General features: G+C 38.6%; 2 protein-coding genes across 3 annotated transcripts in view; one reads left to right on the plus strand and one right to left on the minus strand.

Annotated features, from left to right (window-relative positions):
• Window positions 1–110: 110 nt before the first annotated feature.
• Window positions 111–8,097, minus strand: nudt6 (nudix (nucleoside diphosphate linked moiety X)-type motif 6). 2 transcript variants are annotated; one of them, XM_032555438.1, is made up of 6 exons: window positions 7,962–8,097; window positions 7,749–7,931; window positions 6,424–6,627; window positions 4,789–4,844; window positions 2,764–2,818; window positions 111–687 (listed from the first exon to the last, which is right to left on the minus strand). In XM_032555438.1, exons 1-6 carry the CDS (start codon window positions 8,005–8,007, stop codon window positions 311–313), a joined length of 921 nt encoding a protein of 306 aa, XP_032411329.1. In that variant the 5' UTR covers window positions 8,008–8,097; the 3' UTR covers window positions 111–310. The 2 variants fall into 2 exon arrangements, with proteins under 2 accessions (XP_032411329.1, XP_032411328.1); XM_032555437.1 differs by having other exon boundaries at window positions 7,749–8,097.
• A 694-nt stretch (window positions 8,098–8,791) lies between these two features.
• Window positions 8,792–24,249, plus strand: part of afg2a (AFG2 AAA ATPase homolog A) — a 112,994-nt gene continuing 97,536 nt past the window's right edge. Inside the window, exons 1-9 of the mRNA XM_032555555.1 lie at window positions 8,792–9,020; window positions 9,669–9,793; window positions 10,183–10,340; window positions 12,740–12,798; window positions 12,921–13,656; window positions 14,565–14,621; window positions 14,738–14,861; window positions 16,553–16,654; window positions 16,799–16,952. Of these exons, the coding sequence (XP_032411446.1) occupies window positions 8,792–9,020; window positions 9,669–9,793; window positions 10,183–10,340; window positions 12,740–12,798; window positions 12,921–13,656; window positions 14,565–14,621; window positions 14,738–14,861; window positions 16,553–16,654; window positions 16,799–16,952 (1,744 nt within the window). The remainder of the gene's footprint in view (window positions 9,021–9,668; window positions 9,794–10,182; window positions 10,341–12,739; window positions 12,799–12,920; window positions 13,657–14,564; window positions 14,622–14,737; window positions 14,862–16,552; window positions 16,655–16,798; window positions 16,953–24,249) is intronic.

Raw genomic sequence — 24,249 nt, forward strand, 5'->3', positions numbered from 1 at the left:
TCCTCAAGTGGCATAGTTTTAACTTCCCCTAGTTTGAATTCACTAAAGGAATGCCTTGTTATTGCTTTTAGGCAATAAAATGTTTATTTTCTTATTTTAAAAAGGTACTGAATTAATGATTTTAATAGAATATTAATAAAAGGCTTAAATGGTTAAATAAATAAATAAAAATGATCAATTAGTTGATAGAATAATCAATTACTAAAATAAACGTTAGCTGCAGTCCTAATCCTGAGTAAGTGAAAACTACAGAATCTGCAGTACCTAAAGAGTCCCGGTTAACACTGGGCATTAAAACACCAGCTGAGCTCTAGGATTTAGCAGGAAGCTGTCTGTGGTACAGCTGGTAGAACATCCCAGAGTAGACGGCCGGCAGCTCTTCCATGGTCAGGTCGATCTTGTCGAAGCCGTGCTCCAGGCCGTGCAGCAGCAGCCGGGCGACGCGGGCCGTGATGGGCGTGGTGCTGCTGGTCTCGGCCAGCTCGCTCACCCTCAGCCACTCGCAGCGCAGACACTCGTGCGGGCAGAAGTTAATGTCGTAGGTGAGCGGGCTCAGCCGGCAGATGAGGTACATGTCCGACATGTTGAAGGCGCCTGGGTGCCGGTGCTGCTGCCGGATGCTGAGCAGGGACCTGAACTTGGAGCGCACCCCTGTCTCTTCAAACACTTCACGAACAGCGGTGGAACCTGAGAGAGATTTGCTACACGTTTATATCACTGTGCAAAGGTTTCAAACCAAACCATTTCTTTACGCTTTGCTTTCTGCCAGTCAGACATTACTGTAATCTTTAAAAGTTGTTTTGATCACTCCAGGGATTTCAAATCTCTTTATCTGGGAGTTTGGTTGCTTTTTCACTCGTTTTTCAGTCCAATCTTCCTACCTCACCATCATGGTGTGAGTTACCAGCGGGAATAATCCTCCTAACTGAGGCTTTTACCCCTTAAAAAAGATTAAAAAATAACATTTGGATATTTCATGCTGCATGTATTCAAACTGGGCGGTACAGCTTAAAAATAAAATCTCTGAAATCTCATATGAGGTACATCAAATTTATACCAAATTTATACCAAATTTGATTTCCAATTTTAAGTGATTTTTTCCCCCCTTAATTTTCCTTAAAAAAGAAAAATTACAGAAAAATCATAAAAATGGCGTTTATTTAAATCATTTCAATAATTTTATTTAAAGCAATCTTATTTTGTGGCCGGAATCTTTGAACTCAAAGTTGAAATAAACAGAAAGTTTAAAACTGACTTGTGAAACAATATGGTAGTTCTTGGGTGTGCTAACATCACTCAGGTCTTTGGAAACTCAAGAAATGCATTGATGAAAAAAATGCTGATTTTACAAAAGTTAAATATTCAAATACAGAAAATTTTATTAATTGATAAAATCAATTTATCACCCAACCCTTAAATCAGATATGTAACTTTAAGCTTCAACATTTGAAAAGGGACTCTGACAAAGACTCCAAAGTAAGACGATCAAAAACTGTCCAAGTGAATTAACTTTTTTGTCATTTTTCTCAAAGTTTCTGACAGTTTCACTAAACTATGTAGGATAGAAAGTAGAAAGTAGGATAGATGATCCTTACAACCTGAAGTTGACATACAAGAATCTGCAGCTGAAACTAAGTGAACCATCAGTGGTTACGTTTTGAATCATGTTTTTCAGACTGAATTGGCCAGGAACTAAAGATAGGACGGCCTATTAGGAGCTTTCTGGGTTAATGGTTGATAAACTGCACTTCCTGTGTCACAAGACCAAGGACTGTCACTGAGGCAAAAGTAAATTAATAACTCTTCCTAAAAATCTCCAAAATATCAATTTACTCTAGATCAAACCTGGTTTTTATTATTGAGAACTTCAAGTGCCATAAACTTAAATAGGTTCAATGGTAACAAACAACTAACAGAGAAAGGCTCTTCTTCATTTTGGTCTTCGTTAGAGTTCATTTAAAATAAATGTTTCTTTAAGACCATTGCTACCAATGAAGGAGACTCATTGTTTTGGATTATTGAAAAAGATCATCACATTTGGGTTTCCCACCAAGTAGAGCTCAATCATATATTTATTTTCTTCCTTTTCTTCTGTTTATCTATTTCTTGGGATCTTTCTATTGTTAGTTTTATTTTTAAAAAAAGCTGATCAAAATGGTGAAAAATTGTGTCTCCTGACAATAAATTATTGGGCCCTGTCTTTTATGTAGCGGTAGCCTGTCTCTTCATCAGCTGATGATGTTTCAGGTGTAGCATGTTGTGTCGGTCTGCTATTTAAGGCGGTTCAAGTCCACTGAACATGTTTATTGACTTCTGCTCACCCAGGAGTGAAAAAGCAACCAGGGTCCAAAGAAACACGTATAAATTATTAACCTGGACCTCTTTCAGTGATTCCAGGTAACTTGATCTGCTTGGAAGCAACATATATAGAAATGAGAGTTGAGTTAAGACTTCTGCACAGAACTGTAATGGGGACATTTAAAGAATCCTGACATTTATAAATATGTTTATACTGCTGGGGAGAAAAATAAAAGAGGCGTATATTTAGATTTTATTATTTTTTTGGTTGACGCTGCTTTTCGTGTGGAATCATGTAAATACTTGTAACGCTGCTTTTAAAATGTTCCAGTGGGAGAAACAAGATATATCATGTGTCTTGTTTTGTACAGATAATGAATGTATATGTTATACTTTAAAGGATTTAGTTAGATGTACTGTAGTAGTTTTTTTTTGTTTTTTTTTTCTGCTCAGTGAGACACTCACCGATATTCTCTCCTGGATCGGATAAGCCGCCAGGAAACTTCCAGACGTTCTTGGTCTGGAATCAAAATAGAAATCTGACATTTTATAGGAGTCGTGACAAAATGCTGCTGCTGGAAATGAATCGCAGACAGAAAACATCATAAACATAGAATCACCTGCTTCTCTCCATAAATACGCCACATGTATTTTGTAGTTCACATCAGCGCTGATAAACACACAGGAAGGGGAAAGGTTCTTTAACTGTGCTGAAGCGACTCTGATGAAGCTGCTTCACCACACTCTGATGATTAATAACAGTATGCTGCTGGTTAAATTATGACGTCTGAGTGTATTTTTGTGGTTACCTCTTTGTTTTTTGTGAGGACCACTAAAGCACCGCAACTTTTGTTGTCATGTAAAGCTGATAACAGGCATTGTGTTATCAGAAATAAAGAGATTCAGTACTGCTTGACTGGATGTTTGTGTCTGAGCTTGATCGCTGCCACGCATCCAACACCAAATCCACCAGGAAAACGTTAGTAAATTATACAACAGTAACCTTTACATAATTCACGAATCGATCGGCCATTGTTTGCGCTGATGGAACAGTTATGACGTCTCAGTTTCTTTCCAGTAAGTCCACAACTCTAGATGAACTCATTCAGCCTCCTGGGAGCTTTCTAGTGCCAAGGACTTGGCTTAAAGCCCTAATTTCCAGGAAACGTGGCTCAGTGAGGAGCAGAAGAGATAAAAGAGTTAAGTCACTTTTCCACCTCTACGTTCATCCTTAAACTCTGTAGTGAAATATGTCTGCAGTCAGATGTTCACATCCACTCATCATCAACATTAATGTTCTGTTTTTAGAAGCAGTAGAAACCCAAATGGAAGTATAAAAATGTACAAAATGTGAATTTTGCACAATAGGTTCCCTTTAAAGGGGCAGGTGCAGAAACTCACAGTTCAGTTCAGACAGAAGGTAACAAGCAGAGCTCCATAAATGCACAAAGAGAGGCAAATGATGACTATGTTTTTTGCAATGTAGCACTCTGCTTCTAGTGGATCTCATGAATTAAAGTAAGATCAATGTTATGGGCTCTACTAAATCTAACTGTTTTTGGGCTCTTACCGGCTGTCTCATAAACTTTATCGGATGATTAATTTCTCTGAAATTACACAATTTAAGAACTGCATTTTGCAATAATTTCTCCATGTTGGAGGAGACCTTATCTATCAGAAAGAAAATGTACTCATAGCTGTGCAGGAATGATTTTGAAAGAGTTTCATTGAAACTGAAGGTGAGAAGCAGTGGGAGCTGTGGATTGAGGTCCTAAGAGAGAGCTCAATGTGCAGCACACATTCAGCTCATGTAAACAAACTGTTTGCTTCTTGGAGCAAAGTGAGATTTTGAAGGAGCCCAATGTCTGGGAGGACATCCACCCTCAGTCTGGATAAACACAACCAACACAGGTCAATAAATAAACAAGGCTAATCATCTGCATTTTTAGCAACGACAGGATATCTGTGATTTTCTGGCTCATTTTTCTTACTAATTACCTTAAGGCCTGAATTGTGGTGCTGGTGAAGCTTGCAAAGACATTCATGCTACTTCTGTGTTGCTGGACGTCTAGTTTCATATCAGAAACATATTATTTAGTTAGAATCCATGTAGTTGTTGTGTTCTAATGATTTTTAATAGTTCATCGATCAATATTTCAGAGGTCGGATTCTACAGATCAAATACTGAAAAATATGACTTTTTCTCTCCGTTTATAAATTGCATCAAATGAAAAACTCAGTCTATTTTCAGTTGGATTCAAGACTCTTGTCTTTTTCAAATAAAGTGACACACATTTTTCTCTTTTTTATGTTCAAAAAAGAGAAAATAAAAACTATGTTGAGATGCACCAATCAGAAAAACTGATTGGTGCATCTCAACATTATTTTTAAAGCCTGAACTGCATTTTTAGAGCATTTTAAAAAGATAAAAACTTGGCTGACTGCTTTTAGACACTCCTGCAAAAAGGTTTAATCTATCAGAGGATTTACCTTATTTTTGTCTTGGACAACCAGAACTTTTCCAGTGGACTCATCAAGGACCGCACCTATGAGAAAAAAAAAATTGAATAATCACGTGTTAATTTTAAACATGGTAAGAACACTTGCCTCCGCATTACCTGGGCTGCTAAGTAAGAAAGTAGCTTCTGTGAGAAAATATTTACTGGAAGGTTTTTGGGAGATTTTATCAAAGTTGAGTTCCTGCAAAGTGAACAACCTTTCAGCAGCTTGAGTTTCAGTCACATCATAACAGTTCAGTTCAGTTCAGTTATCCTTCCAACTCCACCATAAAGTGATGATTAGTATTTCTAATATTGTATAAAAAAATCCTTAAGTGATTAAATATCAATAGAAAATTGATTACTAAAATAATCATTAACTGCAGCGCTGGTGAAGATACATGTTCATCACCACCAAAGGATGAAATAATAAATCAAATGTCTAAAGGTTGCATTTCTATGCTCTGTTTTACATGCATTGATTCTGTTTCACTCTAGTTTCATTAAATCCATTCATCAATCCGTCAAACAATCAATCAAACACTAACTGGGAAGCAAATTATTATTTTAATAAGATAATTTTTGTTTTCTGGTCCTGAAGGTGAAGGAAAGACAGTAAGGGGGGAACCTCATCTCTTTTCTTCAAAAGTCACCTATTCTACTAATCAACAAAGAAAACCAGCTAGGTTCAAACCTACAAAACACCGAAGCAACTCCAGAGACAGAAGTTGTAACACACACAGACATGTAATTTGTGAAAAATACTGGAAAAACATCTTAATATTTTCAGAGCTAAAAAAACTGAGTGACTCAACATTGACTGATGTCAGTGTCCAAATTTAATGTTAACATTAATAAAAATTTTTGTCCTCCCTTAGAAGGTTTTTGTTTTTGCTGCAGGTTATGACTAAAAGACGCAGCAATGTGCTGCTGATGACAGAATAAAGGAGGCAGAAGACGAGGAAGGAAAACGGGCCACTGTGTTTTCCGGTGACTCCGTCTGACTGCGCAGGACGGGACGCGCTGAATGAATGTCACACATGTGTAAAGATGGATTGGCTGTCCGAAAAGCTCGACTTGGACTTGGAAGTGGAAATTGATGTCATCCTCGGTTCTTGTGCCATATGATGCAGGAGGAGGCCTCTTCAGGGAGGCTATCATTAGTAGACCTCATCCCCTGAGGCAGGAATGAAAACAAGAATCACAACATACAAATCTTTGTATTTTGGGTTCTTTAGTGTTTCATATTTAAATGTCACTTTTGTTTTGTTGGAAACAATTTTTTCCAACAGAATTTTGTTCCAGTTCTTGGCAACAAAATGGGGACTTTTGTTCCAAGAGGATGCTCTGGACATGTTCTGACATGCTGCCCTTTAGTAAAGACAATAAAGTCGCTCTGCCCTCTGCTGGACGATCATGAAGCTGTCAACCATAACTTACATTTCTTATTTCTTAAAGCAGAAATTACATAATAAAAATACAATGGATTAAAAAATAAAAACAAATCCGAATATTTGATTTTGCTTTGACGTGGGACTTCCTAATCCACATTAATTTAGAAATGAAGGAGTATTGATTAATGTTCTTGCTAAAAAACCCCAAAGAGTTCTGGAGTATAAATCCCTACCTGCCACTCCAACCTGATGAGTAGCAAACCCCGGCAGCCTGCTTTCTCCTTCTCCCATCCACAGAGCCAGCATGGTGTGGTCACTTTTGGCGTGATGGAAAGTGAAGCCGTGAGTCGCTGCTGCAGTGGCGCATCGACTCAGTGAGATGGGAACTTGTAGCCACACCGCCATCTTCCCTTCAGCTTTCCACTGGACCAGAGAGTCTGGAGAGTTCAGATATCAGGGATTACCAAGAATCCACAAATTAAATTGATCTTTTACTACCAGCAACCCCTTGTCAAGCATTCACAGCCTTCTTTTTTGTAAACCTTTCTTTAGTTATTTTAACACCAGTAATGAGGGGTAGGTGATCATGATAATAATTTATCATGATATTTTGTGGAACTAATGTAATAAGGTCAAAAATTATGATGAAAAACTATTGTATCTAACGGTACGGCTCTAAAAGCATGGCACTGCACGCAAATGAGGTGGATTAGCAGTGCTTGAGAAGAACTGGTCAGATTTGTTACTGTGGAATATTGTCTCTGTTGTCCAGACATTGAGCTGTTACCATGACAGAGCAGCCATTAAAAAAATCATACAACTGTCTCCAAGCAGAGGCGTCTTCAGATTTGTTGCGAGACTGATTGCTACCGGTGATCCTTCCTGTTCACAGCATAACCATCCACAATGACTCTTTGAAGGTACTTGGATGACATGAGTTCTAAAATTTAATTTCCTTTTGGTATAATTAAAGTATTTTTGAATTGAACTTTTTTTTTTTTTTTACATTTTGTAACCTGCTGTGGTTTTAGTGATGTTTTATGTTCATTAATGTTCTCTGACAGAAATTTGAAAAAAAAAAAAAATACAAAAACGTTGCAATAGTGACATTAGATTTCACACAGTTGGACTTTATTTACTATTTATTGACTATTGAAAGTGAGCAACTGTTTTCCCAGTTGGTATTTTTCAGAGGAGCTGAATTAAGACTTGAATATATCATCAAATTAGATGTGAAGCTGGTTCTATGATTAGATTTAGCTGAAATAAACTGAACTGACTTTAGTTCAGTTAGAACTAAACAAAATAGATTTTTTTACTGTAGAGTTGATGCTGTATTTCAAGAATTTCATTAAAGTGAGTGTGTTTTTAACAAGGATAGATTTTAGGACACCGTGTTCCCAGGGTCACTCATAGCTTTTGCAGTAATAAACATCTATTAACAATATGATTAAAAATATGGAACCTGTCTTTTGCGTGTCTTATGGGTCTCAGCTCATTCATAGATGTGCCATTTCAATTATATTTGAGTTAATTTTGTGACTCCAGGACAACAAACCTTTCAGCAATCTGCTGAATGCATCTTCGCTTATGTCCACCGGGAGTCCGACCTCAGCCAGGTTCACTGTCACACCACCGAACCGATCCACTTTGCCTGTCAAACCGCCGGGTCCCTCCACTTTGTGGAGCTGGGAGCAGGTGACAGTGCATGAAATCGCCCGAACTTTACAACCGAACCGGCCTCTGAGCAGAACTTTACAACCGAACCGGCCTCTGAGCAGAGGGGACAGTCTGGACAGGAAGGCATAGGTGGTCATGTTGCAGAAAATCTAAAAGAACGCGAGTTTATAAACTAAACGTCTTCATTTCAACACCGGCATGTTAGCGTCATATTCAGTACAGTTACATAAAGTCCAAACCGGATATTGCGTAAACACCATAATGATCAGTTTAAATGTGCATGGGGGAAGCTAGGTAAACTTCACATGCTTGTAGCAAAACTCTTATCATAATGTCAGTTATCGTTATTTTGCCTATAAAATTGGCTGTTAAATATTCTTAATGTAATATTTTACAATTCGGCTTTTAAATATACAAACTATCCTAAAGTAATGTTATAAATGTCAACTGAATTACAGCGAGAGCTTCGGACTGAGTGTCCACTGTAGCATAAAGGGCTAACTAAGAATTATAAATAACTGTTTTAAAGTACAGGAAATAAAGATACATGTGATATGAGGGTCATCCCGAATATAAGGCTGCAGATTAAAGGTGCTTTAAACATCATTAGCATATCTTGTTTTAGTTTCTAAAAAGTCGATTTCGAAGAATATCTAAAATAATAATGCTATTTCAATGGAGTTTTGCACATATCTTTTTTGAGTTGAAGTCACTCCACTTGCTAATATTTGCGTTAAGTTGTTATTTAATTAAAAAATACATTAATAAGAAATTACTCTTAGTTAATTTACTATAGTTTCATTTAATTAGATTGGATTTGTACATACAGAAATGACCACACAGCTACAGCAAAAAGTTGGCCCCTTACTTCAGTGCTCTTACGGTAAAAAGAGGCGGGACTAACCTTTAACCAGGAAGTTGATGTCTCCTCTCCATGTTTACACATGTCGCCGGATTCACGTGGAGCATATTTTTACTGTAATCATGTCTTCCAAGAAGAATAAGAGCAAGTCAAAAAGAGCGAGTGAGGGAGATAATTCACTGCTTCAGAAGGATGAGTCCAGCAGCCTGCAGATATCTGGACTTGATGGAGGAAACTGCAGAAGTCCGGACTGCAACTCATTCTCTGTTATGGATTTCATTGAAAAAGGTGGAAATTTAGACCAGGAGTCTGACCTTTAGCAGCTAAAGTTAATGCAAACTGATGAGAAAATGGAGGTATTTGTGGAGTGAGGATGCAGTTGATCTGATGCTGAAAGATTCTCCTCCAGCTGGACCCGTGGAAGAATGATAATATTTATTTCATGAAAAATAGCATAGATAACACACTGCTAACATAACATAACAAACTTTGACATGATTTTTTAGCATATAGATGTAATGGCGTTTACAACCATTGTAAAAACTGCAGAGCAAAGTGTTGCCTCGTCTTTGGTAAACCATAAAGTCATTGGTAAAGAAATGGGCGATCCAGAGTGGTGTGTTCAAGCATATTTAGGGAAAGTTAAGTGGGAGGGAAAAATGTGATGTAAAAGATTTCTGCTCCTTTAAGAGAACTGTAAAGCAAAGTAAAATTTTCTGACAATCTCAACTTTTACTTTTATTTATATGAAAATGATTTAATATAAATATATCTATATAATATATTTAGAGTTGAATCTAACATATTAGATTCAGCTCTAAAATTTGATCTGTATGAGTCTCTAAAAGGCTCCTAGTAAAAAACTGATTGTATTTGTATTTAGTAGTTTTCTCTTTAATGTAAACACTCAACTTTTTTCCTCTTTTCCCCTTCTAGCTGATGATAAAACTCCTAAAAGCTGCAGACGGACTTTAGCCCAGCTGAGCCTCAGTTCTATGAAGTCGGCCGGTGTTTGTATCGGGAGACCGATCCTGCTGACGAGTCCATCAGGACAACAAGAGGTAACCTCTATATTATTAAATGAGTCATAAATAGTTCAGGAAAACATTTGAGAAAAACTGTATTTTACTTTATGTTAATGTCCTCTCACTCAAAGTGTTAAAATTGCAGGTAAAGTATTGAAAACCATCCAATTTTGTTTCTGCATTTCTTTTTCTTTAAGCTGGTTTCTGTTTAAATGAAGGAAAGGCATTCTGTTTCTTTTGACTTAAATAAAGATCTGATTATTTTGGTTTTGTAACTGTGGAAGATAACATGCTGCATCTTATTTGCTACTATGTTGTAGAAGCTTGAATATTCACTTGGATAAATGATGGACTTTGACTCTCTGGATATTCTGTTCAGCTTTGACATCTTCTAAGCATCATGGATCCTGTTTTCTGTTGTTCAGGTGTGTTTGGGTTGGCCTGTTGCATCGTTTCCAGGTGGAAAAGTTGGTCTTCAGAAATGCGCTCTGAACAATCTGAGGGTTAAGCCAGGAGAGGCGGTGATGCTGCACCCGGTAACGGGTCCTGTGGTCCAGATTGAGGAGCTGGTTCTCTCTAATCGGTAATTTTTCACAACACATTCACAGAAAGCAGAAGGTCCTATTGGTTTTTATTTGTCGGATCTTTAACTGCGACCTTTAGTGTGTGAGGTTTCCTTTTTTTTTTTTTTTTTTGAGGATTGGGGATGTCAGCTCCTCATGTAAAATCTATTGTGTTGATGTTGGGTTTGAATAGTTTTAGCACCATTTCATATTTAGAAATTGTGACGTGATTTTATTGCGAATAATCATCATATTTGTAAACCAGGCTATATTTGGCCACATTTTTGAAATGGAGCTTCAAGTCTTCCAAAATAAATGAATAAAGTAGTTAAAATATTTAGGATTATATTTTCCTGAAAATTTAAACTTAGACACAAAGGTAGAAAAAGTTTAAAGTCATCTTCAGTTTGTTTTTTTGGGGTAAATGCTCCCATCTGCCGGTAAAACATATAACTGCAGTTTTAATTTAAATTGGGACTTATAAATATTTCTTTCAATTCCATTTAACATTACTCCAATCATATTATTTTTATAGCATCTACTGGCCTGAATGACAAAGAGAAATAATGATTCCTAAAATAAAGCTCCTCCCTGAGGTGAGGGACTCCATGTTTTGTTGAAAATACTGCACACAAATAATGACACAAAGAAGGAAGTAAGTGTAAACTTGCAATCTGCCATCATCATAAAAAGTCAGTTTTACTCTCAAGCAAGAAAAGTAAAACTTGCTTAGATCTGCAAATGTTACACAACATTTTGAAAAAAGACAACTTAATCTTTTAGATTAATATCTGCTATAAATAATCTGTTTTCAATTTTAAAGAACCACAATTTTATTTGTATTTCTAAATAATGATAAACCTGAAATTTAGCAACACAAGGATGGATTTTTTTTCTGTTGAATGGAAATGGTGTAAAACAAAAAGATTCCAAATGAAAAACATATTTAAAAACATATTATTACTACTGTTAGTGTCAATCTTTGTAAAAAAAAATGCAAATGTCAAAGGAAGATCAAAGCTGTTAAATATCTGTGTTTGTTATTACATCTAGATTTAGCTGGTTCTTTTTAATCTAAGTTATTACCATATTTTCCGCACTATAAGGCGCACCTAAAAACTTTCAATTTTCTCAAAAGCCGAGAGTGCGCCTTATAATCCGTCCATCCATCCATTTTCTGTTCACCCTTGTCCCTAATGGGGTCGGGAGGGTTGCTGGTGCCTATCTCCAGCTACGTTCCAGGCGGGAGGCGGGGTACACCCTGGACAGGTCGCCAGTCTGTCACAGGGCAACACAAAGACATACAGGACAAACAACCATTCACACACACACACGCATTCACACACACACCCCCCCCCACACACACACCCCTAGGGAGAATTTAGATAGACCAATTAACCTAACAGTCATGTTTTTGGACTGTGGGAGGAAGCCGGAGTACCCGGAGAGAACCCACGCATGCACAGGGAGAACATGCAAACTCCATGCAGAAAGACTCCGGCCGGGAATCGAACCCAGGACCTTCTTGCTGCAAGGCAACAGTGCTACCAACTGCGCCACTGTGCAGCCAGCCTTATAATCCGGTGCGCCTTATATATGGACCAATATTGAGCCACAACAGGTCTCGCAACTACAGTAAGCAGCCTCCGACTTCATTTTCCCCCGTAGAAGAAGAAGCGCGCGGTGCACGCTGGGTTTTGTGTAAAGACCCCAAAATGGCTCCTATTAAGAGACACGCTTACGACGCAGAGTTTAAGCTCAAGGCGATCAGTCATGCAGTAGAACACGGGAATAGAGCAGCAGCGAGAGAATTTAACATGAACGAATCAATGGTGCGGAAGTGGATCTATATTGTGATTGCACTAACGTTTGATTTACCGTAACAGTATCAGACTGTTTTTTACGTGTTTATTGAATCGAGGAAAAGTTCCCCTCCACTATATGTTATACCTTGCTGTTGTTAAAAGATATACTGTGTCATGAAAATACCACGTCACTGACTTTACCTCGGGGAAAATAATAAAACAGCTGTTTATTCATTTTGGGAATGAACAGAGTTTTCAGAACGCTGGTTTGTAATCTATTAATAAAGTTTGACTGACCTATCTGACTATTTTGTTGACATTCCCTTTAGCGCAGTTCCATCTAATGGATGCATAACGTAACCCCAGCCTCTACTGTAGCGTCTATTCTATGCGCCTTATAATGCGGTGCGCCTTATATATGAAAAAAGTTTTAAAATAGGCCATTCATTGAAGGTGCGCCTTATAGTGCGGAAAATACGGTAAGCGCCGTTGTGGAAGGTTCAATACTTGCAGCCTGTTCTAAACCATTACTGATTTCCTTCTAATTAATAGAGATATATTAAGTTTCAATGTATAACTAATGTGGTTTATTGTGGTTTAAATATTTTATTTAGGTCAAAAGATGACACATTTGATGCAGATGAATTCAAGAACTTCTTAGTGAGGACTTTAGGTGAGTTCCTGTTGACAGTATAATATGTAAACTGTTTTTCATGTCCACTGACTCGGTTTCGGTGTGTTGCCTTGTGCAGATTTTTTTTCTCTGTTGGAATAACTTTGTTTCTCCTCCACCAGCTGGGAGCATCATCTTGCCAGGGAACGTTGTCTCTTTGAGTTATTTTGGTCGCGCCTGCAGCCTTCGGGTTGAGACCATAAGAGGAGAAGATGGTGTCACCCTGCAGAGAGCCCATCCTCCTCTGGGAGCGGCCCCCGAAACAGAAGAGTCGTCTGTGATGAACTCTACATCAGCTGACCTCTCCTTGCAGCTCAGCATGCTCACTGTAGATGATGACATGGCACCAGGCACAGCTGGAGAGCCAGGTCCTGCAGCCAGTACCCCGCTCCGCGCCGCTCCTCTCTCCTCAGTCTCATCGCCTGTCGCTCCTCTCACTCCTTCCTCCACCTCCGATCCTGCAGAAAACAGCCTCATTAGCTCAGAGCAGCCTGGAAATGCACCAACAGCTCCCCCTGGTGGTTTTAGCAGCAGCAACACGTTCTACTCTGTCACATCTTTCACCAAAGTCCAGTTTAACATCAAAAGAGGGCAGAAAGAACTGAATGAAGAAGCCTCCAAGTCAAAGGTCACGTACAGCATGATCGGTGGTCTGAGCAGCCAGCTGGAAGCCATCAGAGAAACCATCGAGCTTCCTCTGAAGCGACCCGAGCTGTTTTCCAGCTACGGCATCCCTCCTCCTCGAGGCGTTCTCCTGTATGGACCACCAGGCACGGGGAAAACTATGATTGCCCGAGCCATAGCTAATGAGCTAGGTGCGCACATGGTGGTGATCAACGGCCCAGAGGTCATCAGCAAGTATGGACTCATGGCTCAGATTCTCTCCATCGACAGTTTGGGATTTAATCAGAAAAGATGAATTCATCTGAACAGTTCTTTTTTCAGTTTAGAAAGCAAACCACTGCAATGGTTTTTCACATTTGGATACTTTAGTTTGAATTTACATACAACCACACTGGCGGTAGTTCAAATGTTAACAATTTGCAGAGGAAACAGTTTTAATAGTCATCAACAATCTATGTGCCATTTTTCTCGTGAAATATTGTATATATATTTTAAATAGCTTCTTCAGTCCTCCAGGATTTCACAATTATTTTTGATTTTTTTCCCATCAAAATCATAAATTTTTGTGGTGCTATTTTGGAAATATTTGCAAGAAATTTAGTGTTATATTTACGTATTTATACCTCTTCCAAAATCTGCATGTAGACGTAAGCAGTTGAGAAAAAGGTAACAACCAAACAGATTTGACACAAACACTTTTATTTTTTAAGGTATTTAAACAGATTGATTTTGATTACAGACTATAACTTGACATAAAGTAAGGATGAATGCAGTAAAAGTAAGAAAAAGTAAGAGAGTTAATCTGTTAACTCTCTTCAGGAGAGAGAGTTAACAGTGACTTAAAATTAATTTTGACCATTTCAATGGAAAATTTGCAATAAACTCATAATTATGCTTTAACGTGAAAAAATGCGGGAATCTCTTTACTTTGCATGAATTTCTATGTTTGCAACTGGAGGCACTGCCTGTTTTACTGCCATGGTGGTAGCAGGCTTAGGCACACATTTATTGTTTTTAAAAGTCCAGTTGAGTCTAAATCTGATTCCAAACTGTTAATAGAACTGTTCAATTAATAATTAAAATTAATATAAATTTATTGGGAATAGTGAGTAGATGTAAATGTTTTATTTGAATCTTTTCAGATTCTACGGTGAAACAGAAGCAAGGTTAAGACAAATATTCACAGAGGCGTCTCAGAGGTAAATCCAACCAGTTCACTGTGAAATCTGTAAAACATTAAATGGCTCCAAGCAAAAAGAATCATTCCTACTGTTCAGACTGTATTCTTGGTAAATACCTATCCTTCCTCTGACAGGCAGCCCGCGATCATCTTCATAGACGAGCTGGATGCTTTGTGCCCGAAGCGAGAAGGAGCTCAGAACGAGGTGGAGAAACGAGTCGTCGCTTCTCTCCTGACTCTGATGGACGGCATCGGATCGGTAGGTCGTCTCTGATCAGTTACACAGCATTCTTGGCACTACTAACAACTAGGAGTGAAAGGGGGCATTTTTTACTGAGAAGCTTTTAGAGATATGAACACATTAAAGAAAAAAATGTGTTTATTGAGAAATACAAAAAAAATATTTATATCTGTGAGCTGGTTGCCTTGGAAAAATGAAGATTTTGTTGTCTGGTGAACCTTTTCTTGGTTGTTTTTGCCACTTGTGGAATATCCTGAAAGACTCAATAATGACCAATTCTCAGCTTTCTTGCAGAGACCACCTGATTTTTATTTAAAATATCTCAGTATTTAAACAAATCTGTTTCCACAGAGCTTTGGGAGAGAAATTACTCACAGTGACAGAAGATCCAGAAATTGTACTCAGGTTAGAGTAGTTTTTCTTCATAATAAAATTACTCAACTAACAGTAAAAAGAACAGCACAGTAATAAAAATACTCCTGAAAGTAAATTTTTTGAACAAAATTACTCAAGTAAATGTAACTAGGTACCTCCCAACTCTAGTTGCTTCTCAACAGTTATTGATTAAATGCTAAATTAAGGTAGAATTTTTCATCGTTTTTCAGTCTGAGGTTGTTCTCTTCCCATGGTCCAGGAGGTGCTGGTTCAGTAGACGCAGACGTCCAGCTGCTGTCAGGATTCCTCATCAGGAATGTAGATTGTCATGCAGAAACCATCTCTGCAGGCTGGATGCACTTCAGACGCTGTGGGTTGGATCTCTGGGGTGTTGTTTGTGCTCTAATGAAAGCAAAGATCTTCCCCCTAAAAATACACACACACATCCCAGAAATTTTATGAAAGAAATTACAGATGGTCGCCTTGAGCTGGTCCAACATAACTGAATTTAAGTAGAACTGCGTGTCCTCGGGAAGAGAACGCCTTCACGAGGATTAATGGTGTCATGCAAGTCGAGCAGCTTGCTCTCTGTGTCCACCCGTCTGCAGGACCGGGGGATCCAGGGTCACCAGGACCGAATGCCTTCTGGAATGCAGAAAAGCACTTCCTACTCCTCAGTGTTCTTGTCTGCAATGCAATTTATCTGTTTGACTTCTCCCTTCGGCATAAAAACGTTGGAGAGGACAAACACGCAACTCATCTTGCAGGCAGACCAGCTCAAGAAATACCGGATGTAGCCAAGTTTGAATCTCAAGATGGTTAAATGTTTTAATAACATGAAACTCTGAAAATCAGTGAGGGAAGTTGGTCAACTATATTCAGGTGATTGGATTATTTAAATACTTTTTGTTTCAAAATGCTGTTGAAAATCAGAGAAGTTGTCTCATTTTATCTTCTTAGCAAATTGGACCACAAATTAAGTGGACTAATTTATTAAACTTGGGTAATTTAATTGGAACGTAATTTAATTTCTCTAGTCTGCTGACTCAATGGGGCTACAGTGTCTAAAAGTGTTTTGTTCATTTGTATTTAACCTCTCTGAGTCAATACTTACTAGTTGGGTTTGTTGCACATTCGTTGTCAACCTCAGCGAGGTTGAACGAAGTGCCTCTGTGAACAGAAATATAACAGATTCTCAATTTTGGGGGTTAGGGGATTTAGGTCTGGACTTTGACTAGGCCATTCTGGTTTATATATGATTTGATCTAAACCATTCCAGCAGGTCATTGTTTAAGATGTGTTTATGTTATACTGAAACACTTTTATGTGTCCAGGAGGGTCACTCAGGCCAGCTGTTGGTCCTGGGGGCCACAAACCGGCCCCAGGCCCTCGACCCTGCCCTGCGCAGGCCGGGACGCTTTGACAAGGAGTTAGAGGTGCGTACAAGCTTTTAACTCATGTCTGAAGTCATGGCTGCTGCTGCTGCTGAAATTCAGCAGTTCAGTTTTTTCCAAAACGTCTCTCCCTGGAAATTTCCAGTTCCCCGTTCTTACCTGTGACCCATGCCGTGTTCTGTTCAGGTGGGAGTTCCTGGTAGTGCAGAGCGGGCTGACATTCTGCAGAAGCAGCTGAGTCTGGTGCCATGCAGCGCCACCACAGTGGAGCTGACGCAGCTAGCGGACGCCGCTCACGGATACGTCGGAGCCGATCTCGCCGCTGTTTGCAAAGAAGCAGGCAAGTAAAACTCAGAGTGTTTCTACTTCCTCACTGTTGGACCAGGAATTGATTTCAAACTGGTTTTCTTGGTGAGAGTGGGTGTCCCCTGTTTGTGGAGTCACAAACAGAAACCTAAGTAAAATGATGGTTGTTAATCTTGTCCTTTTTAAAGGAAAGGTGGCATATTGTTAAAAATAGTTAAGCTGTCCAAGAAAGTGGTTCCCTTTAGATTTTTATTTTTCAGTTTCTGATTCTGGTAAATTAGCAAAACTAAAACAAATTTAAAAGGCCACTCAAATGAATTATATTTATGTTCTTCATTTTACCTTTCATTCCTCCTTTTTATGCTTTATTATCTTGCCAAAAAAGAAAAGTAGTAAACCCAATTTGGAGCCCTGTGGAACCGAAAAATCCATTGGGGCCACAAAAGGAAAACAACTTTTACAAAAACTCTTGAAATTTGACAAGAAAGTCTAAAATAATAAAAAAAATAATAGTTTTGATCTCTGTCCATAGTCTTCCTGAGCAGGGTCAAAATTATTATTTTTTTTTCACCAGCAGATGTGGAACAGAGTCAGATAACAGATGCTTGCTATTAAACGTCTCTTCGTTTATGTTCCTCATCTAACTCCCAGATTTGCTGTCCTGTTGTTTAGAACTGGTTTTCCTCAATGGTTCAGCCGACTAGCCAACAAATTAGTACGGAAAAAACAGTCGGTTTATGAGTTTTCACTTCATCTTCTCTTGTTGTCCTGATCTCACTCCTTCTTGGAGAAATTTGACGGAACCCCAATTAGTTTTGAATTATTTGTTTCCTATTTGGTTTTTAATGGTTTGATGGCATGTTTTCTTGGCGTTCGTTTTCCGCCTGAAGCCTTTTTGAGCACCAGGGTTAGCCAACGTTTGATTGTTTTTTATTTCACATAGAGGAAGTTGGGATTTTGTGTGGTATTGTGCTCCCAGTTAGAGAAACCACTGAAACCACTAGTTATTGTGAAATTCCTGTGCCCCCTCACCCCTACTGCCACAGAGTACCTCGCCTCACATCCCCAGGACGAGTGTAGTGGCCTGGGCTCGATTGTGCGACTGCATACTTATTTGTTTTACTGTGGATGTGTCTGTGTGTGACCCCATATTGGCTCTTGGGTGGTCCCACCGCCTTCGGTCGTGGCGTATTGCCTTTCCAGCCGGGGAGGGAGCTGGGACTGCTGCTCGGAAGCACTCCGGCTGAGAGCGTGATTTACTATCCGCAGAGGGCCAGACGTGACTGGGAGTGTTTTCTGCAGAAACCTCTTCACCTCCCGGGGGAAACAACAAACTCCCCAACCCAATCCGCTCACTTCCTCCCAATGCATCCAAAACAAAATTACTTAGAGAAACACAGAGCCCTTCAGGAATCATATAAAAGTCAGAAAGTGCTTTCTGCTTTTTGTCAGCTCATAGAAATAAAAGTCCAGTTGGATAACATTTGAAACAAATTTATTTTGCAGATGAAACTGAATCAAAATGATCAGGTGTTTGCAAAGAGGTGCAGATGATACAATGACCTGATGTTTAAGGCAGTGGTACTTTAGGGGACCATTCACGTTTCTGTCTGTACCATGCTGAAAAGTGCCAATAATGGAAACTTAATGAACTCCATCATATGCTGATAAGTCTGTGTGATACATCTATGAAGACTGGGGCTGAAACAATTAATCGAGTTAATCATGATTAATTGATGATTTAAATAGTTTTCAACTTAGTAAGTAATTGATTAATCATTAACTGGAGTATACAGACTCAAAAAAAGGCCATTTACTAAAAGAACACTGAAGTCAAAGCCAAAGCTGTACAAAAAAGAGATACAAGCACTGTCACTTAAAACATATGCTTTTCTATTTGCAGTTATTATATTTTGTACCAGTTAAGATGCAAACATAGCAAGTCTCACACAAAAAAAATGACTGTGATAATCCAGAAAAAATAGTTTGGAGTTTGTAGTCAAATCATATAAATAATGTACTATTTGCTGCTCTTCTTTGTCACTTAACTCCTACAGCTGGTTGTGTAGTCCGTTTACTGACATCACTAGCTTCAGTCAGCTGCTTAACAGTCATTTTCTCTTAGCGGTTTCCTTAATAAACGTGTTGGCTGATTGCTAGGTGACCACGCCAGGCTGTCTTGGTGTTTTGCAACTGAAAATGTTTCAAATCAGCCGAGTTTATCTTCTTGTAAGGAAGGGAAAAATGTAGTAGCTTTTTCACTTCCATTTGACTGACAGTTTAGGGCAACTAGTGGGGGGGGGGGCAGGGCTGCAGGGCTGCACTACTCTGTGCGCCATACACACTGAAATCAGTGGTCACATTGTTCCTAGGGGTTCATCTTTGCTCATGCATTGGATATTTAGGATTGTCTTGTTAAAAACCATTTCATATGTGAAGGTTAAAAGTAAATTCACCAAGTTTCCATCATAAGGATGCATTCCTTGTATGTGCATCAATTTGTACACATGGTGCCAGTCCATGCTTTCCCTGGCAAAAACAAAAGCCAGAGTCTGAAAAACAACCAGTTGTTTCCTTCTGCTGCTCAGGTAACAATGAGCTGCGGGGGGAAGCATTCGGTGAGACGCAGCGCTTCCTGAAAAATAAGAACGAGGGGACATATCACGGTGACTCCGACATGCTCGGGTCACGCAGTAGATCCTTACATCGCACAGCTGCAGAGAGGCGCCCTCCCATACACACACCCGTTGCTCTATATTTAATGCATAGGAGACGCACATTTGAGTTTAGGTTTCACATCCTGCTTTTGAGACAATACCAGCCTGCTTTTAGATCAGAGAGTAAGAACCTTCAGTTCAGCTGCTCCAATCTGAGGAAAGTCAAGGGGAAGGATGGCAAGGCCAAGTGATTGTATGTTTTTTCTGTGTGTGTGTTTTTGTGTGTGTGCGCGCAAGAGTGAATGGAAATCTTGATGTCATCAGGGAAGTTTTTGTTTGTCCACTCAGAGCCCCAGGAACAACGTCTTGACGACAGATGTATTATATAACCAATCCTGAACTGTAGTGGATCTCAGATCGACGAGCCTGGAACGAAACGTTAGACGACAGGCAACTCTGTTCCACCAAAGACACCTAAAATCCCTTTGAAGCCTCTGCAGGGGGAGCAATTTGTTTGGAAAATTAGTGCTTTTACTTTTCTGCATAAACTGAGGGAATCCAGGTCAGATTCTTTGATCCTTGAATGAAATGATTTTTAAACCAGAGGAAAAAAAAATAAACAAAAATGCAGTGAAAGAGGTAACCACCACACTTGGCTCCTGGATCATTAAACCAAGTTTAAGAGTGTAGTGGCATGAACTGCAGCTGTAATCAGTGCGCAGAGACATGACCAGGACAGAAGTTACAACTGTAACTTTACTGCTATTTAGCCTGCTTCTAAACCACACAGAACTTCAAAGGTTCCTATTTGGGAATATGACTAGGAAAATTATCTGCTATTGAGATTCATATTGGAAAGGGTTCATGATTTTTTTCCATATTGCTGTTAGTGATGTGTTTGTTTTATACGCACAGTTTGTGTATTTTCCTAGATTTTCCTTCTCAGTTTCACACTCCTGATAACCTGAGTATTTAATAACAGTACAGTATTTTTTTCTTGTGTTGTACATTTCCCTTCATTTCTTATTTCTTTTCTTTTATCAGATCTAGATTGCCAATGAGTGAAGATGTGCTAAAATCTAAAGAACTTGGAAAAACCTTCAGAACGATGAAGAACTAATAATCAAAAATTAAATATCTTGCAGCATTGCTTCCCACTTCAGTTCTATTTGCTCTAAACGAGGTCCTCCAGTGGCCAGATTCTATATTACAACACTCATTCTCCTTTTTTACATAGTTTCATGATTCAGAAAAAAACTAATATTACTATGGATTTTGTTTACAGTCCTAATAGATTTAGGTGAATATGTTTGCATTTAAATTTAAATTTATTAAATCCTATCAATTGGTAGTGTTGAGTGAACAAACACATTCCTTTCATAATGTTCTCTCTGGATCTTTGTCTGAAGGAGGAAGGTGGTTTTCATCATAGTTTCATGCAGGCTGACATATTTATGTACACATTCAGACGTCGTTCTGCACTGTGTTAGTCACAGCACAAGAATCCAACGAGAGCACGGCAGTAACTATTTATAAAAGTATCTCTGGCAGCCTGCATGTTGTATCTGATGTAGCACATTGACATTTCTTGTGGCTGATATCTGACGTGTGTCATTACGCACGCTCTTATGGATCAGGCTGACGGAGATGGAGCTATTTTTAAAATCCTTTATTTTATTTCTTATTGGTTAGAAGTTTTAACTCGATTGCTTCATGTTGGAGTTTATTGTGTTGAGTAATGTACATATAGAAGACATGCATTTTGGTGTAAATTCCCTGCAGACTGAGTCGGTTTTTGAAAATGTAGTTTTTAATAACTTTAAGTTATTATAATATTTATATATATATATACATATATATATATATATATATAACATAACAGAAACCTGACTTCATAATTTAGTGTCTTAAAATTGGGTCTCTGTCGCTTTAAAAACTCTTGCTCTTTCTGAAACTCCACCTCCAGGCAGTCAACATAACATCGCTCCTCTCTTAACTCTTCAACAACATTTTTACCATTGTTGCACTGGTAGCTTGTATAATGTGCTCAGCAGATGAGCACTTCCACCAGGTGTTTGCTAATTGGTGCTGACTAGTCTGAAGGAGTTGAGTGGGGTAGTCAAGGGGGAGGGCTGCTCTGTGAGGTGGAAGCTTTGAAACTACAGCTCCAAAGAGGATCTTCGCCTCAAAGGTGGGGCTCGGTCCACTCAGGCATTTTGCACAACGGAATAGTTGCCACGGGAGATTAAAGGATTTTTCATGCATGAAAGAATCAAAGCAACACTCATCAAACACTCTTTGATGAGGGAATAACTTTATAAGATGATGTAAAGCTCAAAAAGTCGATTTTACATAATACTACCCTTTAAATGCTCTCAAAAATCACTAAAAATTTACAGTTTTGAGGGGAAGTTCTAGGAAAATAAAGCCTTATCCTCACAGTTTATTGCTAAACTGCATCTTCTTTAAATAAAGAATAAAGATGAGCATGAAGACTTAGAAAAGAATAGCCAACACTTTGTGTCATGTTGACAACATTTCACAAACATCTGGCTCAGATACTAAATCAGAAATGAGCACAGAAACAGATTTACAGCCCAGTCTTGCTTCCTGATCATTTCTCTGACCGTGATCCCAACAAACCAGAACCTTACACTGAGCAGCATTTGGTAACAGATTCCTTTAGGTGTTCTTGGAAGCTCTCATGTGGTCTCACAGACTCTGGAGTCTCTCTGGCGTCTCTCTGGAACACAATTGGTCTTGCTGCTTGTAGATGACTCATTTCCACAGTCTAAACAGTGCAAATTTTATGTAGCATGTATGCTGGGGTGCGTTTGGGTTTGACCACATCCGGGCGCAGTGTTTACAAGCCTCTCTAAACAGGGGAAGCCCGTTGCACCTAAACAGGGCCAGTAAAATGTATTCTATGAAAGGATAAACTCAGAGTTTTGAGTTGTGCCCACAGAAAGCCCTTTGATTAAATAATGCCTGTGATTTAGATGGTGATTGTGCAGGAAAAAAATGACTAAAAATCTTACTAAAGCCTCCTTAAAGCCAAACTTTGAGGGGTTCAGAGTTTTTACCTAAAACCATTAATCATCCAGGCCAGCAGGCGCAGGAAACGAGGATTACTCCTCTGTGTCGAAACGAGGGAGAAAAACGGCAGCTGAAATGAGCGCAGTTTTGTGTGTTTGACATAAATTCTCCAGTGGAAGACTAAATGAGCCAAACAGTGCTAAATGCTTGCTGATGTTTACAGCAGCAGCCTTGCCTTATAAAGGACTTTTTCCATCTCGTTTGTCCTTTTAAAGACTCTGCAGGAATTTCAGGACAGGCCACATAAATATCAGTTGGATCAGCATGTGAAGTTTATTTGAGGCGTCTGTTTATAAAACCCGGAAATGTGCTGCTTGTACTTCTTAACCCCTGCACTTACCTTCTACCAAGGCACATCTGTATGTGTGTGTGTGTGTTTCTGAGGTTATCGGTTTGTAATGCTCATTTTATGCACGTGTATTTGTTAGTGTGAGTGAATTTGAAGAGCACGTATTATTGCCGTGCTTCAGCCCCGAGAACAGATGTTGGGTATTTTAAATACAGGTGCAAAGAACGCTCCGGAAACTGAGTAATGAAAACGTTCCTGTGGTTTTGTAATAGTGTAATGCCCAAAGTATTTCCATAATTCATTAGAGGGAAGAGTCACTCAGGAACTACAACTCCGGCCTGAGAGTCGCTCTTTGAAATATGTGTTCTGCCTAAAGTGCAGAAATATTATTTACTTTTCTACTGAAACCTAAAACTGATTTAAATCTTTCTGTCTCTGCTCATAAATGTAGTTTAGATAATGATGCTGAAATGACCTGAGAAGGGAGTTGTAGCATGGACAGATGACACAAACTCATTCTTTGGTATTCATACCTCTGATTCTTTTCACATTTTACAACCACAGACTTTATATTTCATGGAATTTGTTTATATTTTATGTGACACTAGGGCTGGACGACACTGCTGAGAAACACATCACAGTATATGCGTTTCAGCTCAGTCGATATCAATAGATATTGTTTTTTTTATGTTTTTATTTCAAATGTCGGCAATATTACCAAACTGGTGATATCGTATTTTTTAAAACTTTTATGCAGTTATAAGGCACAATGGCAAAACTGCTGCTATGCCAGTTACTTAACAGGTTGTTGCAAGGTAACCAAAGAGTGAGTGAGTTGCTTGGTAACAAATTCATTGAGTTCATTGAAATGATTGAAAATTCTATCAGATGAATAATCTGTTGATATTGATCACATGCCTATCACAATGCATATTATTGATTTATTGTCCAGCCCTATGACAGAACAACACACTGTATCACTTATCGTGCCTATAGAAAGTATTCGCCCCTTTAGATGTTTCACCCTTTTATTGTTTTTACAAATTAATCATGATCAACAAAATTTTCCTCTTTTGACAAAATAAAATGTAAAAAAGTCTTTTTACTGTTAAAGTGAAAAGTGATTTTATGAAATAATAATTAAGCATAACATAAAACGAGTGATTGTGTAAATATTCACCCCCTTTAAAGTGATTTATGCTTCCAAACGTTGCAGAGTAGTGGGAGATTTGTATTTAACGTTTTTACTAAAGGATTTTTACATTCATATTTTATTTGACCACTGATGA

Source organism: Xiphophorus hellerii, chromosome 23 (assembly GCF_003331165.1).
Source record: "Xiphophorus hellerii strain 12219 chromosome 23, Xiphophorus_hellerii-4.1, whole genome shotgun sequence".
In the NCBI taxonomy this organism is placed as follows: domain Eukaryota; kingdom Metazoa; phylum Chordata; class Actinopteri; order Cyprinodontiformes; family Poeciliidae; genus Xiphophorus; species Xiphophorus hellerii.

Coding starts and splice junctions, on each gene's coding strand:
- nudt6 (XM_032555437.1), bottom strand. CDS start 8,007: ATGACCACCTATGCCTTCCTGTCCAGACTGTCCCCTCTGCTCAGAGGC. Junction 6,628..7,748: donor ATTCAGCAGATTGCTGAAAG/GTTTGTTGTCCT, acceptor TGAACTCTCCAG/ACTCTCTGGTCCAGTGGAAA. Junction 688..2,763: donor CGATCCAGGAGAGAATATCG/GTGAGTGTCTCA, acceptor AATCTCTCTCAG/GTTCCACCGCTGTTCGTGAA.